General features: G+C 32.1%; 1 protein-coding gene across 1 annotated transcript; it reads left to right on the top strand.

Moving 5' to 3' along the window:
- Window positions 1-12305: 12305 nt before the first annotated feature.
- On the top strand, window positions 12306-16889 carry LOC118040925 (coatomer subunit zeta-1). The gene is made up of 6 exons (XM_035048002.2): window positions 12306-12465; window positions 12983-13142; window positions 14064-14211; window positions 14308-14385; window positions 16338-16422; window positions 16647-16889. Exons 1-6 carry the CDS (start codon window positions 12463-12465, stop codon window positions 16704-16706), a joined length of 534 nt encoding a protein of 177 aa, XP_034903893.1. The 5' UTR covers window positions 12306-12462; the 3' UTR covers window positions 16707-16889.
- Window positions 16890-18696: the final 1807 nt, after the last annotated feature.

The raw sequence follows: 18696 nt of genomic DNA on the forward strand, positions 1-18696 counted from the left end.
CTACTCGTTAGAAACGAAATAAGTATATCAAAGGTATCATATCAAATGATGTACAAAAAAGGTATTCATGTCATAATTACATAAGCTAGAATTATAAATCATATTACTAACATCCTACTCGTTAGCTAAGGAATATATATATCTTAGCTAACAGAATTATATATATTCCTTAGCTAACGAGTAGGATGTTAGTAAAATGATTTATAATTCTAGCATATGTAATTATGACATGAATACCTTTTTTGTACATCATTTGATATGATACCTTTGATATACTTATTTCTTTTGATATTTGATTTATGTAACCGTATTCACTTATGTCAAAATGTATATTAGCATGTATTATAGTTATTACCTCTCACTAAGTATTTGGAGTCACCCCTCCATTCATATTTTTCATGTCTTTAGTTCAGTTTCAGTAGCAAAATCTTTTGACAATGTTCTTCCTCTCCTTTGTTCCTCAAGACTATTAGTTTATTCTATATTTTTTTTATATAAATACTCCACATAATGATTTTAATTATGTTTTGAATTCGTTATGTATTATTTATAAAAGAGTTAGATTTTAATTTATTTATTAAATTCCTTAGTTTTGGATATATAGGTCTGTTCATGCATAAATGGATTCAGAAAACCAATTTTGAATCCATGTTGCATAAGTATGTAGGCTATTTTAGGTTGGTAGTTTTTGGATTGGTACCTTTTGCTTGATTTTAATGTTTTGATATTTTTTTTGTTCAAATATGTTTGTGTATAATATTGTGACTTGTTGGGATAAAAAGAGCATATTTTAGAAGCTAAGAATATCCATTTCTAGGTTTGGCAAAGGTTGCACTAGGCTGGTAAATTTCCAGGTTCTTTTAGGCAATGTTCTCCGTGTTCTTTGGAAGAACATTGTCTTTCTCCTAGGTTTGGACCAATTTTAGTCTATTTTTTTGCACATAACCCTTCCTTATGAATCATTAACAAATAATCTAATGTTTATTTGTATCAAAAACACGATTATAATGGTTTTTAATCATAGGACTTTGGTTTAGAATAGAAACTCATTTTGACAAGATTGTGATGTTAAAGTTATAATCGAAGTAAATACATGCTAAATTATTGATCCTTGCATAATTTTCAACATGTATGTACTTTAGTTTTGACCAGACATGGTCTGTTTTCAGTTCCATGTCGGGTTTGTTTTGGTGTTCTTTGTGTTTATTTTTTTTGTTTGATTCGTTTTATTCAAGAATTTTTTAGTTTTTATGTTTTTTGAGTGTTTAATTTATTTTTTGGATTTATTTTTGTTTTTGGGTTATTTTCAGGTCAAACTAAGATTTTTAATTCAATTTATGATCAAACAAAAAATTTCACGTCCACCTAGTTGGGTTGACCTAGTCAGGTCGAGTAAAAAACAATTGAGTCACAGGGTTTAATATCATGTTTGGTTTACCACACTTTTTGTTAAAGGGTTTTGGGTTTCAAGGTGTGTTTAGCAAACACTTTTTAAGTCTATTTTTGACAGTTTTATTACAAAAAAAAAAAAAATGAGTTTTTGCAAAACAAAGCCTAAAAAATAAAAATAAAATTTTTTTTTTCTTGCATATGACTAAAAATCTTGAAGTTATTTAAGAATTGTTTTTTTTTTTTTTTTTTTGCAATTTGGAGAAATGAAGAGCTTTCTGGAATTTATATAAATGAAAAGCTTTCTAGAATAATAGGATTCTCAAAACCTAAAAATTCAGAATCAGAAATGGAGCAACCAAAAAGAAAAAGGATTGATAATGAGAAAGAGTTAAGAAAGCAGCTAGAGAGGTGTAGAATTAACCTTGGCCATAGAAAAGGGTTGTGATAGCTCTTGGAAAAACAGTTAAAAGAGGAAGATAAGATGATGAATTACCTTAACCAATAGTTGGAAAAGAATGATGAATAACTAGTAGCTTTGATAAATGATCACAAGGCAATAAAAGAATGGCGAAAAAAGATTGAGGTAGACAAAGAAATAGTCGAAGGTATACAGGATGGGTTAAGGACTCAAATGACAGGGTACGATGAGTTGGCTAACAAGCATGTACTAACAAAAAAAAATATTGGCCAAAGTCAAGAGGTTAGCCAAAGGCAAGATAAACACCAATAAGGAAACAATAGATTCCTTCAAAAAAAAAAGATAACTTTAAAAAGAAGTTGGAAGCTGAGAAAGAGAAAAATTGTTTAGCCAAGATTGACATAAAAGAGGAAAGAAGAACACCGATAAATTATAAAAGTTGATTAACATATTCTAAATTAAATAGTTTAGTAGACAAAAAAAAAAAAAGGATTCTCATTGCTTACATGCCAAATAGACATTACAAAAGAAGTACATATAACATAATCATTAATTTTAACAAAAATAAATCATATATATCTATCAATCTATTCAAAGCTTCAAAGTACCTGTAATTTAATTCAACATAAATATGGTGAAGTTACTTAATAAATAAAATAAACAGCCTTAAAATTTACTTTCATTGAAACTATATTATATGAATATCAATGATTTCTTTTACAAACCAATTAATCTCAATTAATTCAATATGAATTATAGTCACCCTCAACCCTGATTTATTGACCCATTTTTAGGTATTTTCTCACCCATCTAGGTATTTATTGTCATCCTTCATATTCGAGAGATAACCCATGACCAGGAAATTAAGTTTCCCTTCCTATTTTCCAAGTGTTAGTTTCCTTGCTGGTTAATTAGTTCCACCCATTACCGGGTATTAGTTTCTTTTTTGAGAAATTATCTTGCACATTATTGAGCACTAGTTTCATTATCAGGAAGTTAGGTCCTTCACTCATTACAAGCATTAATCTCATTACCAAAAAGCTAGTTCCTTTGCTCATTATCAAGCACTAATCCCATTATCAGAAAACTAGTTTCTTCGCTCATTACCAAGTATTAGTCTCATTACCGGGAAGGTAATTCCTTCTCTTTAATTTATCCGCATGAATTAAAACTCTCCATTGATACTTGATTTACTTTTCAAAACTTGATAAATAAATTAATTAAGGTGTTAAACACCTACATGTTATCGAAGCTCTCGTTGTGTCCCCCTGCTGCTATATAGCTCCCGAGATATCCATATTGTACCAACAAGTATACATCATTATATTTCATTTCACCCTTACCACCTTAACAAATTTAGTTCTTACATTATGACAACTCTTAAACAAAAATAAAAGTTAGCCAAAATCTATCTTGACCATTTAAAACACTGTTTCTTATTGTAATTGTAACTAAAGTTATAAAAAATCAATTTTGGGCATGGCTTGTTTCTTATGAAAGCTAAGATTTCAAACTACATTTTTATTGAAGAAGGGAAAGCCCAGTTTTCCATTAACGCACCTAAACCACTTGTTATCATAATCTGTCAAAACTGTCCATTACAATTTTCAACTTGACCCTTTAGATTTTGATATGTATTTGGAGTTTTAGAGCTTTAAATTAAACAAGGTCAATCGCGTTGAAAAGCTAACACCTCATGTTATAACATCTATAAATAAACCTATCCCAAATCTTATCATTTGCATGCCATAATATCCTCCGGACTTTAGGAGATGAGATTGTCCACTTTTCCTTTCTATTGCTTTACAATAAACTAAACATTTTAATTCGGTTTCTCACCTTTCAAAACAATCCTTACCATGTCATTTACATTGTAACATCATTAAATAAAACTTTATAAAACTTACCAACCCAAATCACATTTATTTAAAATAATCAAAATTATTTGAGGGAAAAACATGCTCATTGTAGGAATTTATACCAAATTTACATTCCATAATATTAGCATAGTCGTATATACTTCAATTCATCATAAGCATTTATCATAATTCACACTAACAATATATAATGAGATAAAAATGTATATTTTCCATTAATTTCCCTCTTATATGCAAAATCAACCAATCACAATGATTCTCATCTTTAAGTTCTACTATGACCATTCTCAAGGTTCCGATTTATAATGACATAATTGATTCAATGCATGTTATATATTATAACTAAATTTACCTAATATCATCTCACATATAAAATTATGGATAAATAAATTACAATTCATTTAAATAAACACATTTTCATCATACATCAATTAGCACTCCTTGACCGGCCATAAATGCCTTTAAGTAACCATGCTTTCTTCATTGATTCCCACTAATTTAACACCTATTACAAGTATCCTAACTCAATTGAGTCAATTTATCATCAATTTAAATTTTCCCCAAATTTCTACCATAAACCCTAACATTAATTCTAAGATTTCTATCTCAATTGTTATTAGTTTCATTTGAAATTGCTAAATTAGATTTATAACAACTTATCAAATGTTAATCTAGTCTTTGAGTTCTAGCCTATCGACATTTTCCATATCCCTCCTTCTTTTCCCTCAATGTCGTGACAATCCCTCTTAGTTTCTTTTCCTTGCCATCACTTCTCCCTTTTAATAAAGTGATTAAGAGTGGTGATTCAAAATTCCTCTTCAATCTTATTGGTTTTCTAATGTTTTTTTTCCCTAATAATTCTCTTCATTTTGTTTGTTTTTCTCTTTTCTTTTCTTCTTACTTCTAGTAGACCATTAAAGAGTGTGAGAAAGAGTTTTTATAGTCATTTCTTTGACTAATTACACATTAACCCCACCTTTTCATTTAATTTTCAATATGTCCCCATAGTTTTCTAATTAATTTATCCTCTTATCATTTCACTTCATTTTAATTTTTCCCTTTGCATTAAGTTTTAATTCCCTTAATTTTAATTTTAACTCATTTTATTTCTGGATTAAAATTTTTAATAATTCACGAAGAATTTAGCTGAGACTTTACATTTTCCCCTTTTTTAAAGAATTTCTTCCTTGAAATTCAGATTTTTTTTACCTAAACTTGAGAAAAGCTTTCTTTTCATCTCTGATTCTCTTTCCCAAGTTTCTTCTTCAACTTGAGAATTCTTCCAAAATATCTTTACCACAAGAATATTTTTACTTCTTAACACCTTTTCACTTCAGTCTATAATCTTTATTGGCTTTACCACCAAAGTCAAATCTTCTTTAATCTCCAAAGGAACTTATGGCATTACCCGAGAAAGGTCCACGTTAGCCTTTTGCAATAATGAAATATGGCATACATTATGTATCTTGGACAAATATAGGGGCAAGGCCAATTTTTATGATATACAGTTGAATTCTTTTCACCACTTTGAAGGGCCTAATGTACCTTGGTGCCAACTTTCCTTTCATACCAAACCACAACATATATATGCTTTCAAGGAGCCCAAACAAGCCTTGGGCTATAGCTAACAAAATAAAATAAAGCCCCTAATATTAAATCCATGTTCTACCATGAGAAGAAGAGAATGAACTAAAATAGTACAGAACTGATTGAAGGCTTATTTATAGCCTTCCATGTAGTCCCTTAATCCTAGAAACAAAAGGAAAAGGTAGCCACCATGTTGTTTCCAAGTTGTAGTAGGATTCTTTTGTTTCCTTTGCTGTCCTCATCTCATGACCCAAATAAGGTTGTATTAGACCCCTCTTGCACATGGATAAGATGTACTAGGATCTCCTCTTGATACTCCAATGGACCTTCCAATTCTGACTTGGTGGAAACCTTCAAAACCAATGCATTCAATACATCTTTCAATGTCTTTGTCTTGGACCCAGTCATTGGTCCATTTGGAACATGTAATGGGTCTTTACTGGTGTTTCTGGGTTAGTCCGCATCAGATGCTATATGCTAGACTTTCCTTGACACAATTTACAGAATGCACAAACAGCTTAAGGATATGTTCTAATCTTTAAGTGAACATTAATAAGTTTTCTGCTTGGTCTAAAAAAGGTCACAGATCTGTCTAATATCAGTTTTTGTAAAGATAGTATAGGGTGTTGTGATAAATAATTAAGACATGTATATCCATCATTAGTAAGTGGCCATGTAGATATGAGTTTGGTGTTTCACACATTTAAATCTTAACTAAAGTCATAGGCTAGATAGTTAATTCTCCACCTAACCTAGAAGCATGTGTGTGTTCTAAAGAAAATTAAAACAAATGATGCATGGGGGAGTTAATTTATACAATATACAAATGCATGTGCAATATAAAAATATTAAAGCATAAAAGAATGCAAGTGAAAATAAAAATGATAGACAAAAGCAATAAACATTTAAAGCATAAAAAAATAACAAAAAATATACAAACCAACAAAAATAAAACACAACAATCAACGAACATACATAGCCTAATCTACTTGTCCCTCTGCTAGCAATGGCGTCATTGATGAAGAAGATTTTCTATTGCTGGACGGAAACCAATCCTCTGCTAGCAATGGCGTGACTGATGCTCACGGTGCAGAGTAGGTGACACGGAGTGGCGGAGCCACAATGCAGATTAAGGGGCAAATGTCCCTTTAATTATTAATTTTTATAAATAAGTAATTTTTTATGTTTTATACTTTAGATGTGTATTCTTAATTTTTTTTCTATTTAATTTTAGTTTTATTTTTTAATAATTAGTTATTAAAAATGTTAGAATTTATGATAATTTATAAATTTGTTAAATTAATATGTGTATGAATAATATTATATATATATATATATATATATGAATTGAAATGAGTTTTGATGAATTAATATGTATTTTGTTATGAATTTCATATGAAAAATGATGGTATGATTAAAAATGAAGTACTGAACAACTCAAAAAATTAAGGACACAATAAAAAAAATTAAAAATATATATTAAGATTTATATTTAACCCACTTATATAAAACAACAAGTCAACAAAGAATTATTACCAATAATTTTACTACTTTCTAAAAATTTAAAAATAGATGAATGAAAGTTTAATTGTATATATTGAAAAAGAATTTCTTTTATGAAGTTAAGAATAAAGTAATTATGAAACATTTTTAAAATATAAAAACTTGAAAAGAAAAATTATAATGTAAATTTTTTATTTTAAAAATATTCTTAAATTACTTTTACTTGATATAAGTTAATATATATATTTCAAATTGATTTCTTTATATATAACACATGTTTATATAATATATAGAAGGCGTTTGGGAACACCGTGCAAACCGCGTTCCCACAAAATTCAAACTTCTTATTTTTTTTGCTAAAATTTAATGCGGTTTATATGTTTTGGATCGTTTTGATATGCTGATGTAAAAAATAATTTTTAAAAAATAAAAAAACATCATTGACATGTATTTCAGCATGAAAAGTTATTTAAAAAGTAACCGTTACTACACTCCCAAATACGCTTATAATATTAAATATTTGTTCCCACACTTAAAATTTTATAGCTACGCCACTGGTGACACTGCTGGAAGGATGAACTGCCATGGCTGCTGTTGAAAAAAAAATATCACTGGGCTCTCGGTTGAAGATATGACGTTGGATGTTGTTGCTGGAAGGAAAGGAAGGCTTCTGATGGTTCTGCCACTGCAGCTGAGGAAAGGTGTGGCTGAGGAGCACCTGCTGTCTCTGCTTCAATGAAAAAAAATGGAAAATCAAGAATGCTGGAACTTGGCCTCTTGCTGGTGCTCACGGTTTGAACTAAAAGACCACCACGGTTGAAGACAAAGCTCCTGTTCATGATTGGAAATCTGCTGTTGTTGGAGGATTGCATACTGGACTGCTCACAGTATTGCATAAAGGAAGATGATGTGCACGATCGATGTTGCTAATGGAGGAAGATAGTGCACTGTTGCTGCTTCTGTCAATGGAAAGAATAGACTCCAGGTGCTGCTGCTATCAGAAGAAAGAGACTCCGGTTCTCTGCCAAATGGATGCTGCTGATGGAAGCTGCCGAAACAAATCTCCTGCTATTGCTATGGCGCAGAGAAGAAGCTCCTGCTGGACTGTATTGAAGCTTACGGTTGGGTTGACAGAAGCTGTTGTTCTTCTCCTACAAATCCAGTCAAGCTTTCCTTTGTTTTAAAACATAGAGTCCATTTTTCTAGTAATACTAGAAATGGTTTTTTTGTGTTTGTTTTTCAAGGGTCACGTTGTTTTGTGTCTTAAAAGAGGGAGGGAACCATTTTTCTTTGGGCGAGGAGAGTTTTTGGGTATGGAAGAGGAGAGGGGCTCGTTCAAGTATCAAAATGGTGGCTTCTTGAAGTTGCAGAATGCTGAGATGGTGGCTACGGAAAGTTTTTGTTTGGCTAAGTTTTAACAATGGCTTCCCTCTCCCCCTCTTCCCTGCTCGAGTAGGGTTTTGTGAGATTTTTATGAGAGAAATAAGGAGGTTCTAGAACTCATGAGTTGATGTGATTCTTGATGTTTAGGAATACATTTCATCCATTCATTATAATTAAAGACAAAAGCTTATTTAGCTCTCCAACTGACAAAGAGATCGAGTACACAAGGTTCTTTTTGTAGGTAGAGCAATGTTGGATAATATTTCTAGGAGAGAATTTGTACGTGTTGTTAATGCTATAAGAGCTAGCATTTTGGCTTAGAATGAAGTACAAATATCAGGGTACAAATTAACATAAGATGTGTGTAGTATAATGAAGGGGTGAGAGAGGAATTAGAACTAAAAATGGCTACTTGAACATCTTATTTTTTTAGAGGAAAAAGATAATGAATAGTGAAATTATGGTTATTTTCAATTTGATCCTTGAATTTTTGAAACTCTGTAATAAAGCTTCCAATCAGCTCTAATCTTTTGGATTGCCTTCGTCAATCGAACCTTTGAATTTCATTTTTTTTACAAAGAGGTCTCTAGTTTCAAAAAAATTTAATATGGTCCTCAATCGAACTTCATACTTCAAATTTCTTTTAATTAAGCCCCTAATTGCACCAATTTAGCCTTTCAAAGTTTCAATTGTGTCCCTAATATTTCAATCTTTGTGAATTGATTCGAATTAGGACTCCAAACTTATTTTTTTCAATTGAGTCCCTGATTGAATCCACAAAACCAATTAAAAGTTTTATTAAGTCCTTGAAGTTAATTAATTCTTCCAATTTTTGTACAATTAACTATTAAACTTAATTTTTCTTCAATTAAGTCCTTCAATAAGTCAATTAAACATGTTAGAAGTATAATTAATTCATTGGACTTAATTAACCCTTTAAATTTTTGTCAAGTTTGGATTTCAACCTTAAATTTCTTCCTTTCTTCATCCTATTTTTTCAAACATCCCAATCTAGCTATTCTTCTAGTATTTTAGTCATTGGCAGCTCGAAGGCTTATCTTCTAATATCCCAAAAATATTTTTGGACTTTTTTAATAAAAAAAATATATATATTTTTTTTTATATATAAATCAAATTTGGAGAGTTCAAAATTAGATTATAACAATTCCCCCCCTCTTTACAATAATTATGATGTAAAGTCTTTTAAAAGATTTTATAAAGTAAATTTGTAAATAAAAGAAAAAGGTGTTGGGTATTTGAGCAATGACCTTTGGTTCATGATCGGGTAACCTACCTATAGTCTCTTTTCAGGTAACCAGCTCGTTGTTCATGATTGGGTAACTTATTTGTGTGTGAAAATATCTAGGATTTTTCACAAGTGGTCTCTATTTAGGCAACCTACCTATGGTTCGTGATTGGATAACTTGACCGTGGTGTGAAAAATAACTAGGATTTTCAATAATTGGTCTTTGTTTATACAACCAACCCATGATTCGTGATCAGGTAACATGCTCGTGGTGTGAAAAATAACTAGGATTTTTTATGAAAGGTTTTTGTTTAGGCAACAAGCCCATGGTTCATGATCATGTAACCTGCTCCTGGTGTGAAAAACAACTATGATTTTTCACGGTTGGTCTATATTCAGGCGATGAACCCATAATTCGTGATTAGATAACCTGCTCATTGTGTGAAAAATAACTAGAATTTTTCATAGATGGTCTCTATTTTGGCAACCAACTTGTGGTTCATGATCGGGTAATTTACTCATGGTGTGAAAAACAACTAGGATTTCTCATAATTGGTCTTTGTTCGGGCAACCAACCTATGATTTGTGATCAGATAACCTACTTGTGGTGTGAAAGATAATTAGTATTTTCCACATATGATCTCTGTTCAGGTGACCAACCTGTGGTTCGTGATTAGATAACTTTCTCGTTGTCTCTTTTAGGCGACTAGCCCATTGTTTGTGATCGGGTAATCTACTCATGGTCTCTAATCGGGTGATCTACTCATGACTTGTGTTCAGGTAGCCTGCTCATGGTGTGAAAAATATCTATGATTTTTTTATGAATGATGGATGATGATGTCTTGATTTATTTTTTTTCCAATGCATGACCTACCTTCCTTTTCTAAGGTGTATCATCTTCTGATTTTTCTTTGGATTGTCCATGCTGGACTTATCATAAATTAAAGCTTTGTCAATCTCAAAACCTTGCTAGGTTTTTATTTATTGAAGCCTTGTTGGACTTAAAACTATGATAATAATCACTTTTATTTTATGTTGACCCTTCTGACACGTGGCCTCCACCTTAACTCGGGTCACCTCCTGAGTCGGGTTTTAAAACTATAGTAATAATCACTTTTATCTTTATATTGACTCGGATCAACCTTAAGATTAATCATGACTTGAGCCTTCCCTGGGTCGACCCATCGAGTTTTAAAACTATATTAATAATCACTTTTATTTTTAGGCTAACTTAGATCAACCCATAACCCAGACCACAACCGATGACCCTAGTTTTGCCTCAAATTGATCCTCGAGTTGGGTTTTAAAACTATAATAATAATTTTTTTTTATCTTTGTATGTTTTAATTAAACAATTTTGGAATTAAGAGTTTTTTACAATAATATTTTAGGAATAAAAAATAAAAGATATTGTCTTTGAATACATGTCCCTTCTGTATCTCTTGTTTTGAAAGTACAAAATTCATTCCAAAATTATCATATAGACATGTTTATTTTTATTTCTTTGTCTTTGTCTCTTCAACCAAACACTTTTCTATCTCTATTGTCTTCTTCCTTTCTATCCCAAGATAATAACCAAACACTATTTGTGCTACTTGGTGAAATATGAAATAAGTTTTGAAATGAATTATAGAGAATTAGTTGAAAATAATTAAATTGTCCACATTAGTAGGGAGCATTTTTTAAAAGTGTTAAGTAGATCATGCAAGAGATGGTTAGTTTGATTAATGGTGTGAAATTAAGTCAGTTTGGTAGGGACTAAATATATGGTAATAAAATGATTTATGATGATGAGATTTATGTTCAAGAAGTTTAATAATCATAATGACGAAGTCTTAATTGAAAAAGGTTACATTCAAAAGAAAATTGAACTATTATAATTATATAAGCATCTATATTTTAGTATAGTATGTATGTGTAAGGTATATATAATGTGTTTAATCGTTACCTATTTTACAACGTATTTCAAATCAACTTTATCTACCATTGCATTAGTAATATCATTAGTTTTTGTGTTAGTTAGAATGTTGTAATTTTTATTTTTTAACATGTAGTTGAATTTGATGTATATATTAAATGTTATGATTATGAAATTTATAAAAAGATAAAATGTTTGATTATTAATGATTAAAGATGTATTAAATGTGATGAACATTTGTAATTGATGAAATAACTAAAAAGAGTAATTATTACCAAGCACTAATTTGCTCATTTATAACTAAAAAGCGATGATAAGATTATAAAGAAGTCTTTTAATGTTTGTTTTAATTTTGTTTTTTGCTTTTAAAAGTATTGTAGTTATTTCACTATGGTAGCAAAAATATTAAAAGACCAAAATACCCTTAAATCCTAGTTTTAAATATTTTATTTTTAAAGGTAATTAAGTTTTTTCACTTTAGGTTAAAATTATTATTTTTTGATTGTTTTAATGTATTAATATAAAAAATTAAAAATTTTAAAAAATATTATTTTGATATATTTTTCAAATGAAAACCATTTTAAAAAATAATATCTATCACTATCTTAAATAACCCTTAAAATTGTGTTTAGAAACGCGGTTAAAACCATGTTTCCTAAAAAATTAAGTTTTTTTTATTTTTTTTAAATAATTATTAAAAAATAAAAAATATTATTTTAATATATTTTTAAATAAAAAAATATTTCAAAACATATCCAAAATCTACATGAAACATCAATTTTAATAAAAAGATTAATCATAAAATTTATCTTATAAAATCAACAAAAGTACATTCTATCCCATTGAGGAGTTAAGCCCCCCATCTCAAATTCAATAAGTTTTTTTTTTTATTTAAAATTAAGTATTTTTATTTTTTAAATATTTTATATATTAATATTCAAAATAATTTTTAAAAACTAAAAAAAATTATTTCAATATATTATTTTATTATAGTTTACATGAAACAGCAATTTCAAAAAAAAAAAAGATCAATCATAAAATTTATCTTATAAAATCAACAAAGGACATACCATTCAGGAGCCCTCCATTAGTAGTGGCTCTCGAACACCTGGATCTCCACCTCTCCCGTTCTGCAAATATGGTACGTTCACGATCTATTGTCGTTTTAGCTATTCACTTCCAATTTGTACTGTCGTTTTATACCATCCTCGTCGAATTTGTTCCAATCTGCTTTGATTTCTTACTATTATCATTTTAATTACATATCTCATTATATAAATCGTTAGCCTTGAATCACACAATTGAATCAAATGCGTGACTTCGGAATCAGTTACTCTCTGTTTGGTTGCTAGGAACCGGAGGCTTTAAATGTTAGCTTTGATTTGTTAGTAACCAAACGGAGTGTCGAGGTTATGAATTTTGCTGAGATCTGGTGTAGTTACGTGTGGAATTTGATTTTAGATATTTTTTTATTTAAATTATTTGTGAAATGTGTGTTTTCGAGGTCTGTTTGGTTGCTGAGAATGTGAAGCAAAATCTGGAATCTGGAAATACTGTTGTTTTGACTAGTTTAATATATAATTATGTGTGTGCACGCGCCCGAGCGCGCCTGTGCGTGCTCGTGATGATGAATGATGCCTACTCTTTTTTTTGGATAGGATTCCTGCCCTGTGGTGAAAAACATTCTTCTGCTAGACTCTGAAGGGAAGCGAGTTGCAGTCAAATACTATTCAGATGACTGGCCGACCAATAATGCAAAGTTAGCTTTTGAAAAATCGCTTTTTGCAAAGACTATGAAATCAAATGCCCGCACAGAAGGTTTGACAATGCTGCATAAATTTGTTAAGCTATTTGAACCTTTTTAAAAGTAAAGTTGTTCATCTTTGAGGAATTATTCAGTTTGATTGCTAACTGAATATGAATTCACAATAATTTAGTATTCATTCACTTCAAAATTTTGTTTAAGAAACGAACCATAAAGCTTGTTTATCAAGTCAATGAAAAAGATATTTTTGTATTGTGCAAGAAAAGCAAATACAAGTTTGCATATATACTTCCCTTTTTTTTTTGCAAGCATGGTACAATGTTCATAAATTTATAGGTATTGTCTTTAATTATTTGTGCTTGCTATGTCATTCCTTACTCTTTAGAAACAAGATCTTGCAGAATTTGGTGCAACTCAAAATCCTCTTCTGTTGAATCCAAAATTAGTTGCCTGCTGTACATTGCTCCAAATACATATTTTTCTCACACCATAAAAATAATTATCTTTTTCTCCAAATTTATTTTCTATAATCATTTTCAGATGAAGGATCTTAATTAATTGGCAGAATTTTCTGAATTTGGAAAACTTGTTCATGTCTTAATTGGGAGTGCTGCTTTGAATGAGATAAAATTTCTTTATCTTGCTTGTTCTCAATCAGCAACGCTCTTGCTTTTTTGTTGATAATCCTACTTAATAGTTCATACTCTTACAACGTAATTTTAAGTTAGTTAATGGAGGTTCTTGACATTTGAAAACATTGCCAGATTATGTTTTAGGAGGACTGCTAGGGTTCTTAAATGTCTGCATTGTCATCTAATCTTTACAGTCCTGGCTTCTAGTATGTTGTCTTGAAATGTGTTCCCTTGAAACTAAAAGTAGTAAGGTTAATTATGAGACTTTAAATTCTGCTCAATCGAGTGTGGAAGTTATGAGATACCATGTGACTTGTGTTCTTGATATGTTGTTGTATGCAGCGGAGATTACAATGTTTGACAGTAACATTGTCATCTACAAATTTGTCCAGGACCTCCATTTTTATGTGACTGGAGGTGAGGATGAAAATGAACTCATTTTAGCTGCTGTTCTTCAGGGTTTCTTTGATTCGGTCACTCTCCTCTTGAGGTATTTCTGGTCAAACTTCTAACTGTTTCTTAATTTGATTTAATGATTGTGTGATTCTGTTTCTGTGTGATTTACTTTTCCATGTCATTGTTTCAGGAGCAATGTCGACAAAAGGGAGGCACTTGAAAACTTAGATCTCATTTTCTTATGCCTTGATGAGATTGTTGAAAGAGGGTACGCAACCAATATTTTTTGCCCCTGCTTTTTTATGTTTACTTTGATAGTGGTAGAATAATTATGTGTTTTTTATTTTTTTTTTCAGTAATTGGAATTATCCAATTCAAGAAATAGGAAAATTTAATCAACTAAAAAGACAGTTGAAATGCAGTTTTTTACATGTAGCCTTGATGGATAAACTCCTGCAAATTGAAAGTTTCATATGCTACAGAACACTAGATGAGTCAACTGGAAGTTATAGTCCTTCTGTATTCATGCTGTCTTCTAGGGTATCTGTATTGTTACTGGCAGTTTGTAGCGTAGGTGAGTTAGTAGTTTTTGTATATCTGTTTTGGTGCCTGTTTATGGCAGCTGTAGGGGAATGGTTCTGTTACCTTTTCTTGACCTTTGCAGGACAGTATGCATTCAAATATATAATGATTATTACAGAATGAGAAAATAATTGAGGAACTGGAAACATCTTTCCTATCCAAACAATCCCATTCTCCGTTTCTCATCCAAACCTGCTGAGAGACATTTGGTTAAATCATACAAACATGAATTGATTATGATTTCCTAACCCTTCACTTTCCCTCTCCGTGAGGACTGTTGTTCAGTACAACATAAGAATCTTGGTCTTGTGTGACAAAGAGGTTGCTAGTTCAAGCCCTAAGAACAACCACTTCATGCAACTTTATGGAAGGGTGGGAGTCTCTAAATTTCTTTTCCTAGGACCCACTTGATTATTTACAATGTGGTTGGGAGATGAGAAAGTGAGGGGGGAAATGAGCAGAATGAAAATTTGAGGCGAGTGAACTTTTCCATTGTTTGGAAAGGAAAGAGAAAGTGGAGAGAATGGGAAGCAGGATGAAAATTTCCCATATTGGCCCACTATTTTTGCTTGGTGCATAAGTGGGGAAAATGGAGATAAAATCTGCTGGAAATTTCTAGGTTTTCTAGTTTTACCAATTTTTCCCTAATCTTTTACAGTAATGTGTGAGGGCTTATACTTTTATTATTAGAATCACTTCCTCCATTTTATATTGTTTAAGATCATTATCTTCTCGTTTTCAACCCATCTAAACAAGGAGGAAAATTATACTCATTTTTTTTTTTTTCCATTCTCTTTCGATTCCATTTCACTCCTTTTCTTTCCCTTTCCATTTTTTCCTCTCCAAATAAGAGTGTTATCTTTTCCTTGAATAGTGTTTTTTTCCTGGTAGATCATCCTTGCAAAGTATGATGTAACTAGTAGCTTTTTTGTCTACAGAAAACAAATTGACCCGTAGCTTCAATTCACCTTCTTTTTTCTTGTAATTATGGATGTATATTTTGACAGAAAGGAAGCCAACGTAGTTCAATTTTTGAAGAGAAGTATATTCTTTTTCACCACAAGGGGAAAACTAAAAGTAAAAGTAAATTGGAAAATAAACCAAATGAATAGAAACTTAAATGACTGTTGAAATTTTAGCCAGTGGTGATGTCATGTCAGAATTAGTATTTTCTTTGTAAACAAGCTCTATAATCTATCCTCATTTGGGCTTGGATGATCAAATCTTAGCATCCTAACTTGATTGTTAAAGTCTGTCCTTCTAGTTGAACGTGATTTGTTTCCCTATTTCATTAGCAGTCATTTCACTGGTGAAAGTAATTTAATTTCGTTTTACTTGCACCGACTCAAGATTATGAAAAACAAGTTTCTGATCCTGCTTCTGAATGTGAAACATATGATAGTCTGGTCAAATATAGAAGTGGCGCAATCTTTATGTCACCATGCTGACACATTAAACTATATGCTGTATATTACAGCAACAAAAGATGGAAGGAGTGCAAGTCCCTTCCATGCTTCCCTTCTCTATGGAGGATCTCTATTCCTGCAATCTGCATATATTTTGTTCGTGATGCTGTCTGGTTAATATGATGGTCAAGCTCTTATACATGTATTTCCTGCATTTGTTCTTGCTTGGCAGCATGATCCTCGAAACAGATGCCAATGTTATTGCTGGAAAGGTGGCTGTAAATAGCATGGATCCTACCGCACCTCTATCAGAGCAGGTTTGATTCCCTCGCTGCCTATAATGTTCTTCGTTGTATTTGAATATTTAAATGTTACTATGGAATCGAAGTATTGAATTGCTAATAAAATTATCAATCTTTAAAAACTGCCAGAGAGAACCCTTGCCTTAACATTCTCTAGGTCTTAATATATTTGTACAAACCATACTTTTCTCCTTTAGTTTCCTAACGTTACCCCATAAATTCCCTTTCTAATATTGCAGACAATAGGTCAAGCATTGGCTACAGCTCGTGAACACTTGACGAGAACCCTTTTTCAGTAGGTTTTTCATGCACTCAGAGGTGGCTTGGCTTCATTCTCTTGGTTAAGTATTTCTCCATTTATTGGCCTTTAAGCAGTTTGTTCCATGTATTTTTGTCTGAGTTTATTGAACAACGAGGATTGTTTTACTTGTAATGGAGCAACTCCTATCCAGCCAATAATGTCTCTTTAGCTTTCATTGTGATCCTTGGTGTTTATGGGCCGTGGCATGACTGACCTAATTGTTGATGCTTAGTGATAAGCTTGCAGCTATATCTATGCACAACATATTAGATTTGGGTCTCTGAGGCATAATGTAAACGTGCAGTGTCTTGTACTTCATTTGAAAAAATTACACCGTATGTGCACTGGGAACAGATGCGTGAAATTGGTATTTTTCGTAATTGGATTGTGTTTTTATCGCTTTGATAAAAAGAAAAAGGAAAGAAAATATAGGTGTTGCTGAAACCATTATGCCATGGATTCATGACTGAAGTTTGAGTGGGCCCTCAAGTTGTAACTTAAGAAAGTGAAACTGTCTTATCTAAAAAGGCCTTTGCCGGTAGGTCCTTTTTTTTTTTTTCTCGGGCCACCAGTTATTGGTGCGTGGCTGGGGGTGATACCATGAGACCGTTCCTTTGCTGGTGGTATTTTTGTGAATGGTAACCTTGTTTATTGTTTGTGGTGGTGGTCCGGCAAGTGGGTCTAGGGTGGTGGTCAGCTGGAGCTTCCTTGCCGAAGCTCGTACTTGGGAGAGGCGCTTTGATTATATGGATTCAGTTCCCCTCCCGTTGTCTCCTTTACATGTGCACGGTAGCTTGGCTGGGGTGATGGAGGTTTTCCGGGCAGTTGGGAGGTGGTAGGAAGGGATTGCGATCAATCGCTGGTGGTAAAGTTACCTCACCCTCCCTCCGCCAGTGGCTGGCTGGATTTGGTTTAATGGCCTTGCCCCTCGGTAGGGGCTCGGAGGGGGGGAGTATCTAACTGAAAGAGGCAACTGGTGGTCAAATCTAGAGAGGAGTTTTGGCTGCAATTTGGTGGCGTACGGATGCTTCGGGCGCTTGCCAAAGTAGTGTTTTAGGGCTGGGTCCCAATTACTGGGGTTGCTAAGTTTGGAAATCTGTCTGCCTTGTCCGTAAAAGGATATATTTAGCGGTGTTGTAATTTTATTCGACTTGGTTCCTCGCTTAACCTCCTCCTCTATCAGTAAGTGGACACCTGTTGACTAAGAAAAAGCAAGTTGCATTCTGCAAATCTATGCACGGTTTAAACGTGCCGGCGTAGTCGCTGTCCATGAAATATCTTCAGGCAACCCTCTAAGAATTTGACACGCTTCTTGTCTTGTTCTTCACAAGGTTTCCTTTTGTTCTAAAATCGAAATTCACATTAATGTAATGTAATGTAATACATAGGGTCTTCTCTAATTATTCACGTGAGTTTATATATTTATTTATTTGATCTTGAAATAACAAATTAAATTAGCTACTACTATATCACTATAAAAATAAAGATTACTCTAGACTTCTCTTATATTATGATGTTTTTTTTTAAAAAAAAAAAAAAACACAAATATTTAAGAGAAGATTCAACTTATAACCCTGCTTGTGTAATGAATATGCAGGATTTTAGAATTTTGGAATATGGATGAGCACTTATAATAAATTCTGTCTTATCTTTATTTTATTTTCTCAAGTTCTTAAAATCTCTAAACGGTCACGATATCGTGGCGACTGCAAGTCATTCATTATTTAGACGACTCCCAATGTTGTATTCTTATTATAGCGATGGTGTGGTATGAAAGACTTGAAGACGGAAGTCATCTCTGTTTGGATAAAGAAGGCTCGCGTGTGCTATTATTAATTACGGGTCTGTTGGTTTGTCAAAAAGGAAGACTGATTTGGTTTGTGGGCGGGTGGAGGAGGTTGACAGTGGTGGTGGTTCTTGGGTCAATCCATGAGAGGGTGAAGGGTTGTCTCGGCTGGAGATGGTCTTTACAGTGGCAAGGTTTGGTT

This window comes from Populus alba, chromosome 1, assembly GCF_005239225.2.
Source record: "Populus alba chromosome 1, ASM523922v2, whole genome shotgun sequence".
NCBI classification, from domain to species: Eukaryota; Viridiplantae; Streptophyta; class Magnoliopsida; order Malpighiales; family Salicaceae; genus Populus; species Populus alba.

Coding starts and splice junctions, on each gene's coding strand:
- LOC118040925 (XM_035048002.2), top strand. Junction 13,143..14,063: donor ATCAAATGCCCGCACAGAAG/GTTTGACAATGC, acceptor TGTTGTATGCAG/CGGAGATTACAATGTTTGAC. Junction 16,423..16,646: donor CCGCACCTCTATCAGAGCAG/GTTTGATTCCCT, acceptor CTAATATTGCAG/ACAATAGGTCAAGCATTGGC.